At 35.7% G+C, this 24,298-nt stretch overlaps 1 protein-coding gene and 4 non-coding genes across 5 annotated transcripts; all 5 read left to right on the top strand.

Moving 5' to 3' along the window:
- The first annotated feature begins 3,374 nt into the window (after positions 1 to 3,374).
- On the top strand, positions 3,375 to 3,447 carry TRNAA-AGC. The gene has a single exon. It is a non-coding gene; the product is annotated as a tRNA-Ala (tRNA).
- A 62-nt stretch (positions 3,448 to 3,509) lies between these two features.
- Positions 3,510 to 3,591, top strand: TRNAS-AGA. The gene has a single exon. It is a non-coding gene; the product is annotated as a tRNA-Ser (tRNA).
- A 585-nt stretch (positions 3,592 to 4,176) lies between these two features.
- Positions 4,177 to 7,527, top strand: LOC111466228 (probable proteasome inhibitor). The gene is made up of 9 exons (XM_023110828.1): positions 4,177 to 4,499; positions 4,579 to 4,756; positions 4,859 to 5,002; positions 5,468 to 5,602; positions 6,357 to 6,434; positions 6,552 to 6,586; positions 6,670 to 6,730; positions 6,836 to 6,913; positions 7,259 to 7,527. Exons 1-9 carry the CDS (start codon positions 4,325 to 4,327, stop codon positions 7,329 to 7,331), a joined length of 957 nt encoding a protein of 318 aa, XP_022966596.1. The 5' UTR covers positions 4,177 to 4,324; the 3' UTR covers positions 7,332 to 7,527.
- Positions 7,528 to 10,451: 2,924 nt separating this feature from the next.
- TRNAA-AGC lies at positions 10,452 to 10,524 on the top strand. Its single transcript has one exon. It is a non-coding gene; the product is annotated as a tRNA-Ala (tRNA).
- A 65-nt stretch (positions 10,525 to 10,589) lies between these two features.
- On the top strand, positions 10,590 to 10,671 carry TRNAS-AGA. Its single transcript has one exon. It is a non-coding gene; the product is annotated as a tRNA-Ser (tRNA).
- Positions 10,672 to 24,298: the final 13,627 nt, after the last annotated feature.

Raw genomic sequence — 24,298 nt, 5'->3', positions numbered from 1 at the left:
TAAAAAAAAAAAAAAAAAAAAAAAGGAAAAGAAACATGTTGCTTACAATATAATGGACATATTAATTATAGAATAGAATAAGGAAGCTTTGGTTGCTTAAAATATTATGAACAAAGGCAACATGTTTTCAATTTTCAGAACATGATCTGATATGTAGGCTGTAGATTCCACGTTGACTATTGGCAACCTCTGCCACTCCATTGCGGTGACTTTTATAATACCGTCTTTACAGTATGAATTGCTTCTATAACTCGAGATTTTTTTTATAAATTAAAGGTTCTTTTAGCATTGTTGATATGAACAAAAAAAAAACATCAATCATACAATATACTTCAATGACGATGTGAAGAAAAAGTTGTCAAAATTATCAAAAGATGTTTCAATGCATGCCACATTGAAGAAAAGTGAAGTTTGATTGTTATAAATTTTGGGTGGGTTACAATTTAGTGTTTTTATGACTTTTTATTTACTTTAGGTTACAATTACATAATGGTTAATTATGACCATTAAGTATGAATGTTAACTCTTGGAATGTTTAGTAGTTTCATTTTGAGGCTATATAAAGCCATGTATGTTGTATTTGTATGAGACTTGAAAAATATAGTAAAAAGAAGCATTTGTGCTCTTCTTTAGCCAATGACTAAGTTTCTTTGCAATTCTATGTAGTTTAGGTTGCATGTAGAATCATTCAAGCTCGACATGATCAATCTTGCTTGTGGAGTGATTCGAATCTCAAACAATGTTCTTGCCTTGAGATATTCGATCAACAAGGTAATCTGAATCTTACTCCCCTTGTAGTGGTTCCTCATCTTATCAATTGTTCTCATAAGCCAACATAAATTCTTTTGTCAAGTCCACTGTTAACTGATATTGTTCGCTTTGATCTGTTACGTATTGTCGTTAGTCTCACGGGTTTAAAACGTGTCTACTAGAGAGATATTTTCATACCCTTTTAAGAAATAATTCATTTCCCTTTCTAACTAATGTGCAATCTCACAATCCACTCTCTCAAGAGGCCCAACACGCTCGCTCGCACACCGCCCCATGCATGTCTCTGATACTATTTGTAACAGTCCAAACTCAAGCCCACCACCAACAAATATTTTCTGCTTTAGTCCGTTACGTATTATGGTCAGCCTTAAGATTTTAAAACACCTATACTAGAGAGAGGGTTCCATGTCCCTATAAAAAAATGTTTTACTTCTCTCTCCAATTAATTTAATTTTTGTATTTTAGAATTTAAAATTCCAGTAAAATTCTTAATATTTTGTTGAAAAAAATATGAAATTAATAAAAAAGAAATTAAACAAAAATTAGTGACTGTATCAGTTCAGATGTTAATTAATATAATTACTAGTTTAAAATTTGAAGGGACATTCAAATTAGAGTTATAAATTAATATTTAATTGTTTCAATAAAATAAAATAAAACTAAAATTTTATATAATTATCACAGCTTTACATATAAACACATAAATGATCTTGTTCCCTCGATTACAAACCTAGCTGTACATGTTTTATATTCCCAACGTCACACCACACGTGTGTGCACCCCCAAACTTTCCTGCATTTCCCAAACACGCCCAATTAATTTTATTAATTTAAAATAGACCCCTCCTTCCTCCCCCCACTCCCCAAAATTGGATCTAAAACCCTATTTATTTCCAACCGCTTAAACTCTGTAAATCGCAGCTCCAAAATATATGGCTCCATTTCTCTTCCTTCTCTTCATCGTCGCCAATTCTCTGCTCGATTCCGCCGCCGTCGCAGCTGAATCGCCGTCCGCTAGGAAGCTCGGGAAACACTGGAGTGCGGCGGCTGTTTCTTCGAGTCCGTCTGAAGCGCCGCAAAGTGAAATCAAAGTATTGGAGAATCGTGAGCATCACAAGTCGAGAGATATGTCTATTGCCGGTGGGGGTGTGATATTGGGCGGACTCGCTACCACTTTTTTTGTGGCCATTATTTGTTACATTAGAGCTACCAAACGACAGAACTCAGAGCTGAAGTGAAGTGAATTTCTGAAACGACATGTCGTTAGCTGTTACTTGTAATTGTAATTATCCTTAAGTATAAGGGTCAAAGAATAAAAACAAATATTATGTAGGTACTTTTTTTTTTTTTACCTAATCTGAGGCTGAATTTGAATGGTAATTTGCGCACAACAAATAAGGTGTGCATTACCATTAACATTTATAATTAAATATATATTATTCTTAATTTAAAGTAGATCTAAGTATTATTTTAGCTCTATTTATTCTCTCAATTTTTCAAATAATTTTAATTTTTAAATTTGAATATAACTATTTTTCTATTTTGTTTTTATATTTGAAAATTTTATCGATAATTTTTTTTTAATTGTTTGATACGTCATATTTTAGCTTGTATATATCAATACATTTTTAAATATTGAAAAGGGATGTAGCATAAATGGTAGAGTGTTCGCTTAGCTTGCAAAAAGTACCGGGCAAGATGCCTTGCATCTCCATTTAAATAATTATCTTGCGTCTCCATTTAAATAATTATGAGGTGGGGAAGATATCTCTAATTTTATTAATTTCCCGTTTATTTACAGGGTAGAGTTAGAAATAGAAATTTATACCCTATTTTTATAGTTAATAGAAAATAGACATCCTTTATCTCCGATTATTATTTTCAAATTTTTGTATTAATTTAAAATTTTATTCTTTCCTATATTATGATAGATTAGGTGAGCGTTATTTTCTTTTTATAGCTTTTTGAAAGTCAATGTACTAAAAGAATCAATTCAATATTATTAAAATTTGATTTTAAATTGTATTTGGTGTATTTTAAATTTATGATGCTCAGATGGTAGAGTATCTATTCAGCATGCAAGAGGTACGAGAATCGATGTCTTGCATCTCCATTAAAATATGACTGAGGTGTGGAACATATATCCTATTTTAGTGAGAAGGAACGGGATTCAAACCCCATTTATCACTTTATTATTTGCTATATTATGATAAACTTTGTTGATAATATTTTGAAATTATTCCTAAATTAAAATACTAAAAAAATCCATTCACCCCTACTTAAATTTTGATTTAGTTTAGACTAAATGTCAATGTGTTAGTCAATAGGGGATATAGTTTAAATGGTAAAGCTTTTTCTTAGTATGTGAGGTATACGGATTGATGCCATGAAAAATAGACATTTTAATCTCGATTTTTTTTTTTTTTTTTTTACTTTTATGCGATAATTTAAAATTTTATTTTTTTCTATATATTTCAAAATTTACTTTTTTTTTGTTGATAATATTCTGAAATTATTCCTAAAGTAAAATACTAAAAGTATCAATTCATTATTACTTAAATTTTGAATTGTAGTTAGATTAAATCTATTTTGAAAGTGTCAAAGGGGGATGTAGCTCAGATGGTAGAGCGCTCGCTTAGCATGCGAGAGGTACGGGGATCGATACCCCGCATCTCCATTTTATCATGCTTTTAATTAAAACGGAATGTAAAAAATAAAATTCAATCTATGAACACAACCGTGGGCGTGCCGGAGTGGTTATCGGGCATGACTAGAAATCATGTGGGCTCTGCCCGCGCAGGTTCGAATCCTGCCGCTCACGTTTTATTCTGTTATTTTTTTTCCTTATTTTATTTCTTTTTTATATTCTGTTATTTTTTTTCCTTATTTTATTTCTTTTCCTTATTTTATTTCTTTTTTATATTATTTTTAAAGATATTATTTATTATAGGAACATGATATCATTTTTGCTTATGAAATTAATAAAATTTATATTAAACATAGCAAAAACCCTGTGATGCAATTATTAATTTTAGATGATGAATAAATATTTAAAATTTTTTTATTTGATGAAAATTGTTCATGTATAGCTCGTGTATCATCTCTTTCACCTCTTCCCCTTCTTAAATATTTTCTTTAATTCTTTTATTTCATTAATCGGATTTTTTTTTCAATTTTTTTAATCTCTTTCTTAAATATCAAATCCATAAATTAAAAAAAAAAAAGGAAACTCCTTTATTTCTTTGCATATTAAAATAAAAATACAAAAATTGTAACACTCAAATTCTCAAATAATTATTAAATTGATTACTTTCTAATAACTTCAAAGGAATTTCGAGTTAATATATTTTTAAAGGAAGGATATTAATTAAAAAAACTTTGTATAAATTGAAGGAATTTTGTAGAAACCCACGAGTCTTCTCCGTTGGACTTTTCCCGTTTATAGAACTTCGAGAACTTGTCCGCGCTCGCTCTGTGTTTCTATCTTCTTCGCTCGCTCTGATCCGTCTGAATTCAATTCCAGAAGAACAAAGATTCTTCAATCCAATACAACAATGGTGAACGAGCAATCGGTAATGGCCGTCATCAGGGCAACTAGGGCTAGCTTTCGTAATGACTACGACAAGGTCGCGTTTGCAGTTCACGCCACATTTCTCGCCTCCGGCTTCGTGCTCACTGCCACTGGACCTTCTGCTTTTACTGAAGCTGCCTTTTCTTCCCCCTCTACGGGTATGAGTTCTATGTATATTGCAAACGCCTTAATTTTGTTTCAAAGCTTAGTATTTCTGAGTATTGGATTGGGGTTTAGATGAAGTTAGTATCGAGGGCTGGAACGAATTGGAGGATGAGTACGCTTACGTTTACGCGAACCCTGAAAAGGATTCGAATTGGAAGAAAATGATAGTGAAGTGCCTGGTGATGAACGGGAAATTGCTTATTGATGCCTTGACTGATAAGAATTCGGACCCGCTGCATCTTGAAATTGAGTACGCCACACCCTCCTAGATCTATGCATCTTGGAAAATTGGTACTTCCTCATGCTTCGATGTTGAGTTTTTCTTTTTGTTTTTTGTTAATTTAAATTTTAGCGTTGAAGAAATCGTCAATCCGAATGGGGGAAGTAGCTATACAACTCAGTACAGAAATTTGGATAAACTGGTGGAACGATTGGACTTGGGAATATTGAGTAAATTGTACGGTTCTTCAAAAGCTACGAGAAGTAGTTCTACAAGGTAGTGATAGTTCAGATAATCAATACATACGATCATTTTAATTATTCATTTTCCTGATGTTATTGAGAGGGATTTTGGTTGAACCGATTATGATAGCTCTTTTTCACATTCTTATTTATTGGAGCGTTGTCACTATGGATTGAATTTAACTTAGTATTAGGTTTTGAAAGCTTCACACACTTTGTTCATGCTGCTAAATTTTGAGTTCATGTTCATGGATTATTTATTTAAGATTGTTTTAGGATGTTGCAATATGCTCAGCATCTTAATTTTTATTTTATCCATCATGCGATTGAGTTACGAATTTGTAACAATTTAGAGAGATTTTTAAAGCTTCGATCATGTTTATGGAACTCAAATGACAATTTGTTGGTTCTATTTTTAGTATTTATGTGACCTGATGTGGAAAAAATCTATGCCTTTGGCAATCATTCTTTGCCTCTATATGCTTTTTGTGATTTGCAGGTCTGAGAGTAGTGAAAGATCATTTGCTGTTCTAAATGAACCTACCTCTGGAATCCCTGAGAATCATAGCCCCCCATCGAATATGCCTATGTTTGGAATTCCTGAGCGTCCTGGTCCACAAATCGATCCTTCAGGGTCTCTCTCTCTCTCTCTCTTTCTCTCTCTCTCCACATATGCACACTCCCAAAATATTATGACAATTTTAGAAATATGTTGGGTCTTGACTTGAAGTTTTTAACTATTAAGTACTACTACCATGATAGGTTTGTTGGGTCCTATTATCACTGTCTCCATCATTTGGATTTGCAGGGTTCTAACCATATTTTGGATGCCATTTTTCTTTATGTTTTCTTCATAATACATTGTTTTCTCCTTCATGGGTAGAACATGTCAGGGAGAGGTAAGATCTGTGTGATTTGAGTTTCTTGGGCTTGGGCACCATGCTTGTGTTATATATGATAGTGATCACTGGTCATGCTTCCATTGCATGGGATAGTTTTCTTCCCGAGAGACTCAACTCATCACCTCCTTTTCTGTTAGCACAATACGGTTCCTCCCACTCACAGAACTAATACCCAAAAGAAAAAAGAAGCCAATTTGAAATTCTTTAACATCATTCTTATTTTTCTGAGCTATATTGCTACTTGAAAAATGAAAATGGTTCATCTTAATGTGCAAGAGTTGTTTTTGGCTTTTGTTCAATTATTGGGACGGTCTAATCGTTGGTAGTATTTATTGGGAAGATTTTTGTCTTTTGTCCAATCCTTCCTTAACAGATGACATTAACTACCAATCTAGAAACTTGTTTAATATTCAATGTCTACAAATAGTCTGTATCACATGAGTGAATTGTCATAGTCTGATCGTGTTTGATTTTGTTACTCTCTAGAGTTGTAATTCCCCCTATTAATCCCTTTGGTGGTGGTGATCTTTTCCCTGGACCTGGTGCTGGAATGTACCCCAATAGGTAAATTATTTAAATCCATCGATCGTCTGTGTATATGAGATTGCGGTAAGTGCAAAATATCAGGCTAATTTGTTTTGTTTTGTTCTTGTTTTTTATTCTTCCAATAATTGATTTCAGAGGTGGTTTCAGCGGGGATGGGAGCATGCTTTTAGGTTTGTGAATTTTTGTTCTCTCTTCTAGACTTCTAGTGTTAGATTGATAGCAAGTGTAATAAGTTCACTTTTTTATTATTCAGGACCTAATGACCCGCGATGGTTTGGAATTGGTAGAGGACCTGGTTTTCAAGGCGGGCAGCCGTGAGTTGTTTAGCTCTCTCATACATTGCCCACTCCCACACGCTCACCCTTGCACTATGATTGCTGCTAATTCTGAGTTTTTATTTTTTATTTTTTTTAAAACAGGGGCGTTCCTCCAGGTGCTCGTTTTGATCCATATGGTCCACCTGGTGTTCCTGGGTTTGAACCAAATCGGTTTGTTAGGTATTTGGGATCTTCCTGAGGCTTATGCTTGTTGGATTAATAATTTTCTACTAGCGTTTACCATTTGCTGACTGCTGTGACAACTACTAAAGTCAAACCATGTTTCTTTTCATTTTAAATTAGGATAGGTCATCCATGAAAAAACAAGTTAGGGTCATTAGTCCATATGTCTTTCATACAAAACAACTCGAGTAATATAAGGAAGAACATTTAAGAAAAGTTAGGATCGGTTTGGAATGATGTGCTAAGTGTGTAAAATGGAGTTTTGGATTGTTGAAGTCGTGTTTTTAATTTGGCGAGGACCAATAAGACTAACTTGGACGTTTCTACTTCCGATTCTTACAGAAATCCTAGGAGACCAGGAGGAGGGACTCATCCGGACCTGGAGCATTTTGGAGGCGGTTCAGATTTTATATAGTCAGCCATAAAGCTTCTGAAAGATAATGTTTTAGGGAAAGACAATAAATTATGGTATAGCCATCTTGGAGATGGCTTATTTTGAGTTACCTCCCTGTAGTTCTTTTATCTGTTTTGGATGGTCTATAATGACTTCTATTGTGAATATGGGAATTGTGTTTACTGAATCTAAGAAAGCTTTTTGATTGTTACTTGTCTGGATGGTCTATATTGGGCTTAAATCTAATGTTTCAACTTCCCTTCTACTGCTAATTCTTTAAACCCAACCCTTCTTTTAAAAAAAACTTAGGAGCTCATGCTTGGAATTCACTATTTCCTCTTTGGGCTGTTGATATTTCAAAATAAACTAAGGAATAAGCAAGTGAAATGCTCTTAATCCCGAAGGGGGTGTTTTGTTTCCAGGGTTGGGGAAGCGATTTGAGATGGAAAATAACATGGGTTTGTGTCCTAAGTAAGTTGATGGAGGACGATGATTAGGTTAAGTGGGAGAGAATGTCACAATCATACTACGAAGAGAGTAGGTTGTGACTCTCACATTGGGATGAGTAAAGTGACAACCTTCAAGTGATGTCTATTCGGCCATGCGAGGGACTAGACGAGTTCAAGTGATGTCTATTCGGCCATGCGAGGGACTAGACGAGTGTTATGATGCGATTGAAGAGGACGGTGCATGATACAACAGACCAAATGAAGTGGACATAAAAAAAAAAAAAAGACGAGACATAAGTAACATAGTTCCCGGAGTAAATACAGGAGTAAATACAAGTGTCAAAGATAAGTTTGTTGAAGGCTGAGTAGGGCCCTAAGCTTTAACCTCGAAAAACAGGATTCCGAAGGGAATTTGTGCATGCGGTTCTAGAGTCAAATCTGTCCATATGAAATATGAATGTTCGCCAAATTCAGTGTCAATCAGACATTGAATGGACGCTCCATGACATTGTATGGCCGTTTGCCTAAATGACATATATCCGAGGATGATTGAAAATGCTTCGAAATGTACCTTAAGGGGAGGCATGATGTCAGCGCTCCACCACCCCTGGTCCTTGTGGCTTAAGCGAGATACGCATATGCTTGTCACAGTGAGAGCGAGCATTGCGAGATGAGTGTCTCAGACGACTTTCTTTGACATTGGTTTTTCAAGGGCAATACTGGGTGGCACAAATGTGCTAGTGTTGTGCCCCAACCCAGGTGTTGGAGGTTGGATCATACATCCACTATCCGCTATCCTGTACGAAGTTTGTAAATGATCCGACATGGACACAGAGGATATAATGCCTTAATAGAACTTCGATGGATGAATATTCGAGATGTCCAAATATTATGAACAACACGTGGGCTCGTTCTCGATGGCATGACCAAGTGAGCTACAATGGCCGACGACACCCCATGACTTAGGATGACATCAAGATATATGAGCCATATTAATTGGGAGCCAAAATGACAGGATGAGGTGCAACATTGCATTAAGAGACCTTGGTCCCGACTAGAGGCAAGGTCGACCTAAATGATTTGTCTTAGTGTAGAGGCAAGTCGGTTGTGTCATAGATGATTGATCATATATGCTTGGACAACATGTGTGGTTGAACAAGCTTGGGTTCTGCACAAGTGATATTCAGTTGGTGAAAACAAACCTCACCTAAGGTCCGACGAAATCACAAAGTCGGGCAAAAAAAGAATATGGGCCTTGGGTTTTCCTCGAGGTTGGTTGTGAGCGTGTCAAGATCACGACGCCACACGATTGAAAAAGTACGACCATGATAGTTGTTATGAGAGCTACACTTTGTACGTTTAGTCGAATAAGATTGGGAACCTGAGGATTGATTGAATACCTTCCAAGTGTGTCAAGAGTGCTAGAGTAAGCAAGACAGTTGCGGGTCAGAATTAGAATAAGTTGTGGATTGAAACCATGACTCCCCCAAGTTCATTAGTGTTGTGTGTCGACACCTTAGTGTGGGGAGATCTACCTGTCAAGCAAGAACCAAGTTCATTTGCTAAGGGCTTGGGGTTCCGATGTGGGCAGAGAAAATGTAACAGAAGGAACACCAAGTCGGGTGTCTTCCAAAGAACCATTCGCATTTGAGAAATAGTGTCAATGTTTGCAAGTAACTGAGGTCAGACAAGGCGAGCGTCAACCAAGTGTCAAGTTGAGCACAACACAAGTTCTTATGGAGGACGACATTATTGCAAAGAGGCAATCGAGTTTGAGTGGAAGAGGGGCTAAGTGAAATGGGCTATGCACCTCGTGTATGTGCTCCAAGGTGCAAGCACACATGTATTCATTGAGCCACCGCCTCATGCTTAAGGTAGGTGGTTTCACAAAAGGATCAAGACCAACATCTTTCAGGAAGTGAGCATCTTCGGAATATGTTCAAAGTAAAGAGAAGCTAATTAGAAAATTATCTGAAGTGCTTATCGAGGATCACTATATAGAAACCTATGTTTGCTTTGCAAATACTACAATTTCTATAATGTGGGGCATGCTCGAGTGTGATTATTCTTTCCATTATTTTGGCAAGACAAATGCAATTTTGATTTTCGTAAAATCATATAAATTTATATGCGTGGCCGTACTGGAATGGTTATCGGGCATGACTAGAAATCATGTGGGCTTTGCCTGCGTCGGTTCGAATTCTGCCATTGGGATCACTATATAGAAGCCTATGTTTGCCTTGCAAATACTACTTTGTCTAACTTTTATAATGTGGGGTGGGCCAAGTGTGATTATTCTTTCCATTATTTTGGCGAGACAAATGCAATTTCAATTTTCGTAAAATCATATAAATGCGTATGCGTGGGCGTGCCTGAGTGGTTATCGTCTATGACTAGAAATCATGTGGGCTTTGCCTAGGGGCAAGCAATGGTGAAGTGCATATCGAGGAACACTTGCAGGTTTGATCATGCAGGTTTGATCCTGTAGCCTTGAATTGGACAGAGCTTGGAGTTTGTTGAAAATGGAAGAGAGATGGGTTTAGGGAATGGAAGGGTTTGATTAATCAATCAGAGAGGGGTCATAAATTTTTAAACACCTTTCATACTCCGGTTTCCTCGTAGTAGACTTTTTCATTATCTTTTTATACTTTTAATTTCTATCCTTAATATTAACTTACTACATTTTCAAAAAGGGGATGTAGCTCAGATGGTAGAGCGCTCGCTTAGCATGCGAGAGGTACGGGGATCGATACCCCGCATCTCCATTTTATCTATGTATTTTTAATAAAAACTAAATGTAAAAAGTAAAATTCAATCTATGAACACAACCGTGGGCGTGCCGGAGTGGTTATCGGGCATGACTAGAAATCATGTGGGCTCTGCCCGCGCAGGTTCGAATCCTGCCGCTCACGTTTTTTGTTTTCTTTTTTATTTTATTCACCCCTTTTCTTCTCTTTTCTTCTTATTTTCTTCTCATATTAAAGAAGGAAACGTGTTGTATATGCCTACTTTCATTAATTAATATATTTAAAACCCCCATCCCTTCATTCAAGTTCTTCATTTTTTGGTTGTGGGAGATGGATTTGAGGGAGTGGATGTGGGCGTTGGTTGGGTTGGTTCTGGTGGGCGCTTGGTTTAGCAATGGAGTGGTGGTGGAAGGAAGTAGTAGGCTGTTCTGGTGGGCGCTTGGTTTAGCAATGGAGTGGTGGTGGAAGGCAGTAGTAGGCTGTTCTTAGCAATGGAGTGGTGGTGGAAGGCAGTAGTAGGCTGTTCTGGATGTTCCCAGTGAAGCTTCACAGAGGGGGTATTGAGGCATATGATTCAAACATGCTTGCCACCTTGGCTATTGACTGCAAGTGTTGTGATGATGAGATTGGAGGTAAATGCAGTACTCACTTAAATTAAAGAAAAAATGAAAACAAATACAAAGTCATTTAAATTAATGAAATGTCAAGCAACCTAATCTAACCTAACTAGGAATTTAAATATGCATCTACCCTTTGCACGTGCCACAATCTCTACTTGCAATGCCGCCGTCATTCGTACATGGACGCCTTGCTTTTACGTGAAAAATGATGTGGCACACAACCTGAGTATTTCAAAGAATAATCGGTAAATGACCCAACTATAGGGGTCATGCTAAATGCAATCACATGCAAATATGCTCTAGGGACCTATCTCTATCTCATATCATACTAGGGGTGGCCTCCAATCTAGACTACTATGGATGTGTGGAACTTCCCTACACATGACCCACACATGTGAGTGTGAATTCCTAGGCAGTTCGCACACCCCCTGGACCCTCTCTGGTTAAGCTAGCTGTCTGTAGCAATGTCAAGAGGTCAGTAGAACACCTGGTGTCATGCTCACCAACCACATGAGTTTAAATACAAGCATGGTATCATGCTAACCTAGGCCTATTTCCTTCACTAATTGTATGGAGGGAAAACCCAAACTTTTACCGACCACAAGAGTTTAAAATATTTCTTCACTCACAAAGAGGTGTTCCTGGTGTTCTAGGTTTGTTCTCGAGTATACTAGGATGTCATCAATGAACACGATAACAAACGTGTCTAGACAATCCTTGAATACTCGATTCATTAATTCCATAAACACAGCTGGGACATTGGTGAGGCCAAACGACATCACTACAAACTCGTAGTAACCATACTTTGTCTTAAACGCTATCTTTCGTACGTCTTTTTCCTTAATTTTGATTTGGTGGTAACCTGACCGAAGGTCTACCATTGCCTCTCTGAGTTGATCAAATAGGTATTCTATACGAGGCTGAGGGTATTTATTCTTGATGGTTCTATTATTTAGCTCTCTGTATCCGATGCACAGACGCATCGATCCGTCCTTCTTTTTCACAAACAACACCGACGCACCATAAGGGGATACGCTGGGTCGAATGAAAAATTTGTCTAGTAGGTCTTGTAACTGCGCCTTGAGTTCTTTCAACTTCGTTGTCGCCATATGATTAGGTGCTTTGGAAATAGACCCAGTTTCCGGTTCGAGTTATATTTCGACCGCTCGGGAAGGGGGTATTCGGGGTAGGTCTTCTGGAAATACGTCCAGGAACTCGTTTACTACTGGTACGTTATTGAGGGTCTTTTCTTTTCCTCTTACATCTACAACACATGCTATTATAGCCCAACTGTCTTGTTGGACTAATTTCCTTTGCTTCATCATCGAGACTAACTTTGGGGTAGTCCTGGAACTTGAGCTTTTAAACTTAAAACTAGGTCTCGCCAGTGGTGAGAATACTACCTCCTGTTTACGACAGTCTATACTAGCGCGGTCTTCAGCTAGCCAATCCATGCCTAATATTATGTCGAAGTCGGTCATGTTTACTACTAATAAGGTCTACACTTAGAGTTTGGTTCACTACGATTACTTGACCATTCTTTATTCTATCCCTACCTACTAGGTCTACCCTCGCAGGGGTGCTTGTCAACAATACATGCAACAAGAGTTCCAATTCGAACCCTGTCTTTGATCCTCAACCTCACCTCGTCCTCTACCTCTAATAGGAGGTCATCCCCTTCCTCGTCTTTCTCTTCTGCGTGATCTAGGCGGCATGATTTTAGAAACCAAGATAACATCTCTTAAGTCTAAGGCTCATTACTTACGAACATATGCTATATATTACATATAGTAAGTTCATATCATGGTGCCAAAACTAAGTCACTCAACATACTACAAACAACACCGTACTCTTAATAAATACATGAAATGTCATAACAATTTCAGCAATATCAACAATAAAATGCATGCAAATTCGAAAATGTTTCTCTTTTCTAATCTTGTGCAAGGCGTACCTAATGATGACGGGGCATCAACGTTGGGACCATGGAACATGCCAAACGTACATCGTAAGCTGGTTTACAGAATCTATAACCTAAAGTTCTAATACCAACTATAACGACCCTAAATTTATACTTACTCAGAGTCGCTACTAACGTCTCATGCTCAACTAATATGCGGAATATAACTCTTAAGGAAACATCATTTATAGCATAAATTTCAGAAACATTTAAAACATCTTCATCTCTAGAAAACATTGTCATAGTCTTACGTGTTTAATACAAAATACTAAAATTTAAAGAAAAATAAAAACAAATAAAAAGTAATTTAAATCAACGAAATGCAAAACAACTTATTCTAACCTAACTAGGAATTTAAATATGCATCTACCCTAGGTGCATGTCACAGTCTCTACTCGCGATGCCACTATCATCCGTGTGTGTATTGTCTTTACCTGGAAAATGATGTGGCACACAGCCTGAGTATTTTGAAGAATACTCAGTAAGTGACCCCACTGTAGGGGCCATGCTAAATGCAATCACATGCAAATATGCTATAGGGACTATCTTTATCTCATCACATACTAAGGGTGGCCTCTAGTTCGAACTACTGTGGATTTGTAGTAATTCCTTACACACGACGCACACGTGCAAGGTGAATCCCCAGGCGGTTCACAACATGCATGCGGTCCCTCTTGTTCTCATCTTAACATCTCTTCTGACACAACTCTAGTCTCATCTCTCTATTACGTTTAGTAACACATGCTCGTTAGATATTTATATTAATATCATTTTCATGCTCATAGGGTTGTGTCCTAGGTCCATCTAACAACATGATACAATATGACATTCATCATCATACAACATGCTTAATATGGAAACATCAACATATTAAGATAAACGTCATGCAAACACATCATACTCATCATAACGCTATTAAGTGCATCAAGCATGTCAAGTACGTCATACATCGTAATATAACTCACGTACATCATCATACATCATAGATCATACATCATAACTCATATATCATCATAGCTCATACATCATCATATAACTAGCGTACGACATCATACGACACAGCTCATACATCGTAAAACATAAATATTGCATGTATCATCATACGTCATCTCAAACAACCAAAAATTGTAACTCATACAATTTCTAGTCTATTCTAGAGTATGACCACTTACTTGGTTGGCCTTAGCCGGAGTTCTCCCTAATTAATTAACGTAAGCTCTCATTCCTCGAGAGCTACTCCAAAGGTGGCCGGGGTTCGTTTCCTATCACACCATTCGTCATCTTTAGTTAGTATTTAACAATTTAACTAATAATCTAACTAATAATGTGAAATACGGCTCTAAAATGGCCTCAATTATCTTAATAAGGATCGAAAACAAGTTTGGGAGGGGTGAAAGGATGGAACCGAGACAAAAATTGAAAAATCGAGCCAAAATCAGTCAAGGAGCTGCCGGAAGCCGAGGCGAGGGGCTGTTTTTGCCGCAGGTGGACACATGGCGTCTAATGCATTCTTTGTTGCATGGCGCACCCTATGCTGAAGGAGGGAGGGATATTACTAATGCATGCATACCAAACTCATTAACAAAAATAAAGGGATATTTTGATAATTTAATTAGGATATTGCAAAATTAATGAAGGAGAAAAATAAAATAAATAAAGAAAAGGAAAGAAAAGAGGAAAGAGAGTTTTGGTTTACGTGAGATTGGGCAATGCGTCGATGCGATTAAGTGTCATTGCTTTATAAAAGTAACAAGGGGTCGTCTGAATAGAGCCTTTTTATTGTTAACTCGTCTTTAGAGAGGGCATGTGACCACACATGTTGATGTAATCATTAGCTAGTACACGAAATCACTCCCTCCAGACTTTTAACTCTATGGTAGTTCCGATAGAAGAGTCACTAATTAACCTTTTATTAGGATGGTCAGACAGAGACATTATACAATCCTATTATGACACACAACAAGGTAAAGCGAGCCGTTTGCAACTAACAACAAAAGGAATAAAAAATAAAATGAATTGATATTTATCTAATTAAAAAAAAATATCAATAGAAATCTTTAATTAAATTCAGATTTAAGTTAAAAGAAATAATAAGTGAGAATAATTATGGAAAGGAAACCCCGATCTTCCCGAAATTGGGCCTTTTAGCCCAAGTAACACCAGATTTGGGCCGAAAAGTGGAATATGGGCCTTAGTGACTCAAACCCAATGGAACAAGTTGGAATTTCTATTCTCATTTTGAATCTTTGAACAAATAAAACAATAATCTTTAAACCCATAAGCAACACATAAATATTCTAATTATATTCTAATTATATTCTAATTATATTCTAATTCAAATTGATTGATTGGATACAATAATTTTAAGTATTTTTGTGAAAAAATTTAAATGTTTAAACATTTTTCACGTAAACTATTTCTACTGACTTACCATTTTATATCTACTTATCTTCGAAAGTATGAAATAAATAAATCTAAATATTACTTATACACTTTTTTAAAAAAAATATATATTATCCGTAATGAATCATTGAATAAGATACCGATCAATTAGTAGAAGGTTTGATTCTCACTCTCTTGATATGGTAAATCCTTCGTAACACACTGTTGAAAAGTATATAAACGCTCTTCTTCTATTTGAAGAAAGTAAACCCAACAAAATTTGAAGCCCTTTCTAATTTTTAAAAAGTCTTGTTACACTAAATTTTTTATAGCTAATTTCAATATCAAAGTCGATAGGTCAAACATCACACGAGCACATAATTTATTTTTCTCTAACGCATTAGTGCATGCCCTGTTCAAATTTCAGCAACGACATTAGAATCGAAATTAAAAAATGAGAGAAGAAAGAGTAGAAAAACGTATAATTTATGTTATATTCGTACAAAAATGAAAGATAAGATGATTGATGTTGTTCCTTATCACGATTGAAAAGATAGGACATCTAAGCCAAAATAAGAATGGGACATTTTTGCTTTTAATTTATGGAAGACATTTTTATAGAAAGGAAAGAACTTTGAAGTTACCTCCTAACCCATTCAAATGCAATAATATAGCTTTCTCGACAAATTTTATCCCGATTTTCTAAAAATATCGATCAACTTGTAAATTTGATCAACATGGATCTGATGATCCGATAATGTTGAAATCCAAATTTTAAAAATACGTCGAATCCTTCTTTATCTTAAAAGAATATTATATGATTTGAAGTGATTTTATGGTTAAAGAGAAAAAGAACAGAAGTTGGAGGTTAGAGCCATGCCATTGGTGTCCATTGAACTGGGTCCTTGTTTTTCTTTTCCTTTTGGGCCCTCTTGAGTCACGGGGTCGATTAAACTAAATTGTCCCACACCAACCCTAAATAAGAAATAAATAAATAAATAAATAATAGCACGAGCTACTTGAAATCATAGAGAAATCACCGTCAAAATAATGTTTAGCAATCTCGAACAAGAATCCAAAACTAAAAGCGGAAGTGAAAAATCTATATATGGCTTTCTTGTCTTTACTTAGAATACCGAGTAATACCCAGTAAGTGATTCTACTGTTGGAGTCCAGAAATGCTGAACATGCATGCAATTGTAGTTTCGTGTTTTATGGGACCTAAAATAATGTCTAGAGCTTTATGTTTAAATTTCATTCATGGGTAGGTTTGAATGTATAGTACTATTATATATACAACTCACACCTATGTAATGTGGACCTATTAGGCGAATACTCTATTTTCGTAAACATTAGGGTTTCATAAAGGCTTACGCACTCTGGTGCTGCTGACAAATCACACACAAAAAAAAAAAAATCTAAAATTATTTTTATAAGTATGCATCGGTACAAATAAATGAAAAGAAATAATTTTTGCTCAATGTACATTCAATATGAACAAAATGTTACGTGAAAATCGTGGTTTCTTAAGATGATGCATACAATATTTTCATATTATCATAGCACAATTATAAAAAAAAGAAAGCCTTGAATCCCACCTTTGCAAGTTACCTTGATAATTTGGAAAAGCATAGAAAGCAACAAAAAGAAAGAGAATCTTTACCACTTTTTTTTTCTTTTGGATTAACTTCCCATATTGTAATTGCAAATAAAAAAAAAAAAAAATGCTTCGCTCCCTTCTCCAATAAATATGGAATCTTATAATCCACCTCATTTAGAGGCTAGCTTCCTCACTGGTACATTGTTTAGTGTCTGGTTTTGATATCATTTATAATCGCTCAAACCCACAACTAGCAAATTTTGCTCGCTTTAGCCTATTACGTATCACCATCAGTCACACGATTTTAAAACATGTATATTAGAGAGAAGTTTTTGTGTAGAAACGTTATTAAATTGACCTCTACATAGGAAAGTATAGAAAGTAAATTGATAGAGAAAGAGGGTAGTGTAGCCGCAATTTAAGGACTGAAAAAGTTGAAGAACGTGGACCAATTGAAGTTTGAGGTCGGTTGATATATGATATGAAGTTATGTGGGAAGGCAGCCAAGGATGTGGCTCAACATCAGTCACATACCAACCCATGCGGCGACCCTCAGTGGCGCTAAACCAACGCCCACGCGGGCCCTCTCTTCACTTTACACCCACACCACCTATCGCCCACCCTAACTAAACTCATTTCAATTGCCCTTTAATCCCTCTATTTAATCTCTACTTTTAATCTCCTTCACAAACTCCCCCAATTAATTATCTTCTCATTTTCATTATCTCATCGGGATCCGATGAATCCATATCTGATCTAACTCGTTTAATTTATTGGGAAGAATTGGGAAGAATCCAATTTCGAAATAAGAAAAAGAGAAATGAGAGTTCGTTTTTGATCCGAATACCTTATATTAGAAACTGAGGATAGAATATTGTAAATGCAAAAAGAAAGTAAAGGTTTTGGAATTTAGATACATTGGAAATGGTCAAAAAAACAAAAGAAAATTTGGGAGAAAATGAAATGTGGCGTTTTGTATTAGAACTCTTCAATGCTTTTTAACTTGTAGTCTCTGCAACGCAACCTTCAACTTTACTCTACTGCTTCTCACATGCCACAGACAAACAAATGTTTCATTGATTTGGGAGTTTGGAGAAGATGGTGAGGATATACGCCAATTCCGCACCCTTTTTTTCAATTTCTCGTGGGGTTTGGATTTTGTTCGGTACAAGTCAAGAGAGTCGACACGTCGGGTATAAATACCCTCTTTAATTTCTATTACGATGAAATCAAAGGAAAGGAGGATTCAGCCGTTTTTTCTTTTAGAAAACTCTCAACAAAATGGAGATAAATGCCTATAAACTCGATTTAGCGGGAGAGTTCGATAGGAATGGACGTTAACAATCTTTAAATGCTCTCTTTTCTTTTGATCTCTTTTTGTTTTTTTTGTTTTGTTTTTGGGGTCATGAAGTCAATGATGTGTATCTTATGTGACTATAAATGATGGATGATTATAGTCATATGATTAACGAACCATGAAACTAACTTTGACTTTTAAGAGTGATTAAGAACAATATTAATGAATTATCAATTTTACTAACTAATGTTGGTAGAATTTAAAATCACCAACAACACGACTAATGCCACAACCCAAATTTTAGACCAAAAGGACAAATGGAAAAATAAGAACCGACTCGAACCTCAAAGCAAAAAAAAAGAAAGAAAAAGATCGAGATTGGGCCAAAGACCAATCCACCTCCTTCGCCTCGAAAAAGGACCAACATCAAAGCTAGGTGATAAGAAATTAGGTGTCTTAATCATGTCACGCATGATTTAGATTTAAGAAGATTTTATTGTATTTTTAAACTCCGAGAGAATTGTCTTTAAATTGTAAATTATTATAAAGTTTATTTTCAAGGCTATAAATAGCGAGTCATCATAAATTGAATCACGAGTTTTCTTTACTCTTAATCTTGATCATCAAGGTAATCCGTTCCAAAACTTTCTCTTAGGTTGATTCCATACCACTAGGGTTGGCCTCGACAATAGGTCTAAGTAAATCGACTGTCTAAAAAGGCCATGAGTCATGTGTGACCTCGACTTGTGGTGCATGTTTAGTACTATTTAGTTCACTGTTAACCTAATTCGTAGAGGAAAGGTAAAAAACTTAACAAACTGATATGATAAGGAATCACTACAAGGAGAGTAAGATTCAGATTACCTTGTTGATCGAATATCTCAAGGCAAGAACATTGTTTGAGATTCGAATCACTCCACAAGCAAGATCGATCATGTCTAGCTTGAATGATTCTTGTTGATCAAATATCTCAAACACTTGTTTGAGATTCGAATCATTCCACAAGCAAGATTGATCATGTCGAGCTTAAATGATTCTACATGCAACCTAAACTACATAGAATTACAAAGAAACTTAGTCATTGGCTAAAGACAGCACAAATGCTCATTTTACTATATTTTCAAGTCTACCTACAAATACAACATACATGTCTTTGTATAGCCTCAAAATGAAACTATTAAAGGCATTACAAGAGTTTTAACATTCATACTAATGGCTATAATTAACCATTATGTAGCTGTAGCCTAAATTAAATAAAAAGTCTTAAAATACATTAATCAAATACAATAACTATAAATTACCCTAAAATGTAATCCACCGAAAATTTATAACATGAAACTTCATTCTTCTTCAATGTGCCATGAATTGAAATATCTTTTGATAATTTCAACAATATTTTCTTCATATCTTCATTGAAGCATATTGTATGATTGATGTCTCTTGGTTCATATCACGAACTCTCATACAAGTAGGTACCCCTACCGGTAAAAAAAAAAAAAAAGAATTCTGGAGTTTGACAATAATAATTGGAATCATCTATAAAGAAAAAAGAGTTACGTTAAAGAACCTTGCCTATTGTGTTCAAGAATAAGCAACAACATGAAAAAATGGACTAAATCCTTGACAAAAAGATTCTAAATGTAACCCCCAAAAATTTTATTAAAAAAATTAGTGTATCAAACATCGATTAGATTAAGAAAGTGGAAGTTAGGGCGCTAATATAAAAATAGAGATCTCTTGGCCTACGGAGTCACATCAACTACTTTATTTCATCCTACTTTAGAGATTCGATCTAGCCGAAAAATCCATTCTCTGAGGACTCTAGCTCAACTTCCTTCGCTTACTCGGCTCGGGTGTGACTTTTTGTACACTTTTCCACTATTTTTTAACTTTCTTAAGCTATTTTCGACACTTTCGGAGATATTTAAGGTCAATATAGCTATTGTTTAACCAATATAAATTATTTGAAGTCAAGTTTGGGTTATCTTATGCAATTAGGTGAGCCAGTTTTTATAATAGAATTCTAAATTATAATTGTGGAACTTCTTGGGTGGAATTAGGGATTAGAGTGATTTCAACTTAGGCCAATCAAGTAAATTGTTCTATTGTTGGGCGCCCACGAACTTGGTTAGATGACTTGTATGGTGCATGAATGACAGATACCTTATGACCCTTGTACATGCCATATTTTGTGATGCTATGATGTATAATGTGTGATATGTCATGTGATGATTTATGCTATGATACGAACCATGATATGATATAAATATTACATGATGCATGAACCTCCATAATCATGCAACGTATATTACGTTGCATGTTCACCCTATACCTTTGAGACATTGGTATATCATGTATGTCAATCATGAAAGATATATTTAATATATGTATGTATGCCTCATAGGAACGCTATGTCATGAAAAGAAATGGAGGCATGACTTGCATCACGTGTCTATACAATGATTTGAAACTATGGGACCTCATGCATTTTGTATATCACGTGTCAAGATTTTCCCCTGTTATGATTGGTACAGACGTGTATACCATAATATTATACACGCTCTTTTCCCTCATTGGCTTCTGACAGCATGAGCATGCGCTAGCCCTGGTCAGGCCCAAGAGGTACGTATATAAGCTCACCTAATGAGTCCATGTGTCTGTGCATGAGTCGTGTGTAGAGAAGTACTGCACATCTAACCTATCCGGATAGGAAACTAGAGACCAAGGCCAAGTTATTTTACAAAAAAAATTAAGTCTTACTATGATTTCATGTGATTGCATTTTTTGATGGCTCCAGACCGACATTTTTTCTGATTCTACTTGGGTCTGATACACTTGAACCCTTTCTTACTAGTTTCAACTCTTCGGGTCTGATACACTTGAACCCTTTCCTACTAATTTCAACTCTTCATAAGCATTTAAGGTTAGAATGACTAACTATAAATTATTTAAAGTCAAGTTTAAATTATTGTATGCAAAATTAGGTGAGTAAATTTTCCATAGTATAATTCTAATTTATGATTGTAGGACTCTTCTTAGATAGAATTTAAGTTCAAAGAGGAACGTTAAGCTAGCATCAATGGGTCGTAGTAGTTTTGGCCTAGGCCAACCAAGCGAGTGACTGCTAGTTATTTATAGTTTAATGAACGATTATAATATTAAAGCTATAGATGGTAAATGACATCTAAGTAAATTGTTATAAAAAGTAAATAGCTAGATATTGTTATAAATAGTAAATAGTTATGTATATAAAAAACTATATATATTAGATAGTTATTAACCAAAATTATATATAGTAAGCTGAATCATATATATATATATATTTGAAAATGTATTCTCTTTATCCTCTCCTATAACTGAAGTCATCAATACAAATCATTGGGTCAATAGTCTCCTTGCATTTTCTCTCTCCTGTTCTTTGCGTTCATCTACATCGAACGTGTGCGTTGTTGTGCGATCCTAACACGGTTTGGTTGGGAGAATTACTTTATGTATGTGACACGTGTTCAGTGGCCCTGCATATGTCATATGTGTGATATGCTTTGATATGTGATATTATGTTATATGTCGCTATATGATATGCCAAATAATATTATGGTATAAATGAAATGTCATGATGTACTATGGTATGATAGGTTTTGAAATAAGGAAATCTATGATGCACAACCCTTATGCCATGATTTGAAAGTTACGTAATAAATAAAATGAATTTATAAGAGTTTATATATGCATATTACTGAGTGTAATATGTGATGAAACAATGAGGGGTGTCTTGCATGATTTATTACGCCACAGTAGAAAATATGGAGACCTCACGCATAATTATATGTTCACGTGCATCGAGATACTTCCCCTTTATGATGAGTACGGACGTGGACACTATAAGACTAAAATGACCATCATGTTTAACATGATGCTACAATGGTTGCTATTCCCTCCGAGTGTTAGAAAACAACCCAGAGAGTGCTAGCTAGACTAGCCGGCCTAGGGGGTGTGCGAACCTCCCTAGTGGGCCCACGCTCGCAGGTGTGTGTTGTGTATGCATAAGTACTACATATCCAATTTTTCTGGACTGGAAAACCGCCTAAGAGAAGATGATTTTAAATGATAGGTCTCATCATTTTGTATGTGTTTGCATTCTTCGACCTCAAGTCGTGTGCTATTCTTATATTTCATACTTATATAGAATGTTAAAGCGAAAAACCTAATCTCTCAATTCCAACTCGACATGAGGTTTAGACTGAGACTAGATTTTCACCTCGAGAGGTATGCATCTTGCATGCCCCCAGTCATATAATTTAAACGCTACATGACTATAATTTATCTCGAAGAAAACGATATTCATCTTTCTAAAAAAGATTCTTAAATCTTGTGAAAACCTAAGATCAATCCGGGAGGATTTGACAAGAAATTTGAAGGACAAATTTAGATCCACCTTCAAGCACTTGAGCTTAAAAAAGCCAATAACTATGCCCAAATGTGAGGCATGAGAGAATGATGAATCATTTTAAACCATAACTAGGCCATAGAGCTTTTTCGCCTCGAACCTAGAATTGTTCTTATAATATTTGATAAACGATACGAAGGACGATATTCAAGGGTTATCTTCGATCACTTAGCCTTCAAACAACTCACAACTCTATCGAATATGCATTTCTAAAGCATTTGAGATTTTCCTACGCATTTGAGCCTAAAAGAAAATGGTCTAATAAGGTTAGATAGATAATACCCCAAAGCAGACGTAAAACTAAAAGGTTATACTCTCAAATTGAGCTGAATATGTTTGATCTATAATCATAAGTTGTGAGATCCCACATCAGTTTGAGAAGGAACGAAGCATTTCTTATAAAAGTGTGAAAATCTCTCCCTAGTAGACACGTTTTAAAACCATGTCAAAGCAAACAATATCTATTAGCGAATGACTTGAGCTGATACAAATGGTATTAGAGCTAGGCACCAGACAATTTTCCAACGAAGATGTTGGGTCCACAAGAGGGTGGATTGAGAGATCCTACATTTGTTGAAGAAGGGAACGAAGTATATCTTAAAAGATTGAAACCCCTCCTAATAAATATGTTTAAAAATTAGACCATAGGTACTAATAGTGAGTTACAGTATTAAAAAAAACTAAACCAAACTAGAGAAAAGGACAACGTACAAAGAACTCAGAATTTCTTCGCTTCGATTCCGTCCCTGCCCAAAATCCTGCTTTGGTGGGCTTCTCTCAAGGTGACACCAAAGGTCTACCTCCTTTAGTAGCTCGGCTCCATCAATGAGTTTTTCAACACCTGAAGGTAGCCGCACAAGCCTAAGAGAGAGTGTAGGGGGTGCAGGTTCCTTCATTATTTTAGCAAAAGTTCCTGCGGCTCGAGCCAGCTTTGCGCTTTGACTTGGATGACATTCTATATCATGTACCCATGTTCCTATACGTATATCGGCGAATGGTAACATAAACCAAGAGTAAAGAGAAGGAGAGGGAATTGAGTCGAATTCAATGTAGCTTTAGGTCGAGGTTAGGGTCAACCTCGATAAGAGGTCGTGGCTAGGCTCTAGCTTCTAAAGGGGTCGTGTGCCATGCATTCTTCCAACTTATATAAGTTACCTGTTTCGAACCGAAAACATAAAACCCCTAAAAAGTTTGTCATAAAAATACCCGAAGGTAAGTTTTAGTTTCTACTCTAAATTCTTCTCATAAAAAAAAAAAAATTTGTCGTTATCCATCTCGGATAAAGCGTGGCAGTAAATGATTGGTAGTCAGCGAGTGTCCCACAAAGAGGACTTGCGAGTCCACGTGTCATCGATCCAATCGATTCATTTGACAGGTTGAAAAGAAGAAGGAGAAGAAGAAGAAATGGAATTTGAAAGAGGTTTTTTTTTTTTTTTTTTTTTTTTTTTTTTTTTTTTTTTTTTTTTTTTTTTTTTTTTTTTTTTTT

This window comes from Cucurbita maxima, unplaced genomic scaffold (assembly GCF_002738345.1).
Source record: "Cucurbita maxima cultivar Rimu unplaced genomic scaffold, Cmax_1.0 Cma_Scf00030, whole genome shotgun sequence".
Lineage (NCBI taxonomy): Eukaryota > Viridiplantae > Streptophyta > Magnoliopsida > Cucurbitales > Cucurbitaceae > Cucurbita > Cucurbita maxima.
This window is presented reverse-complemented; position numbering and strand designations above follow the sequence as displayed.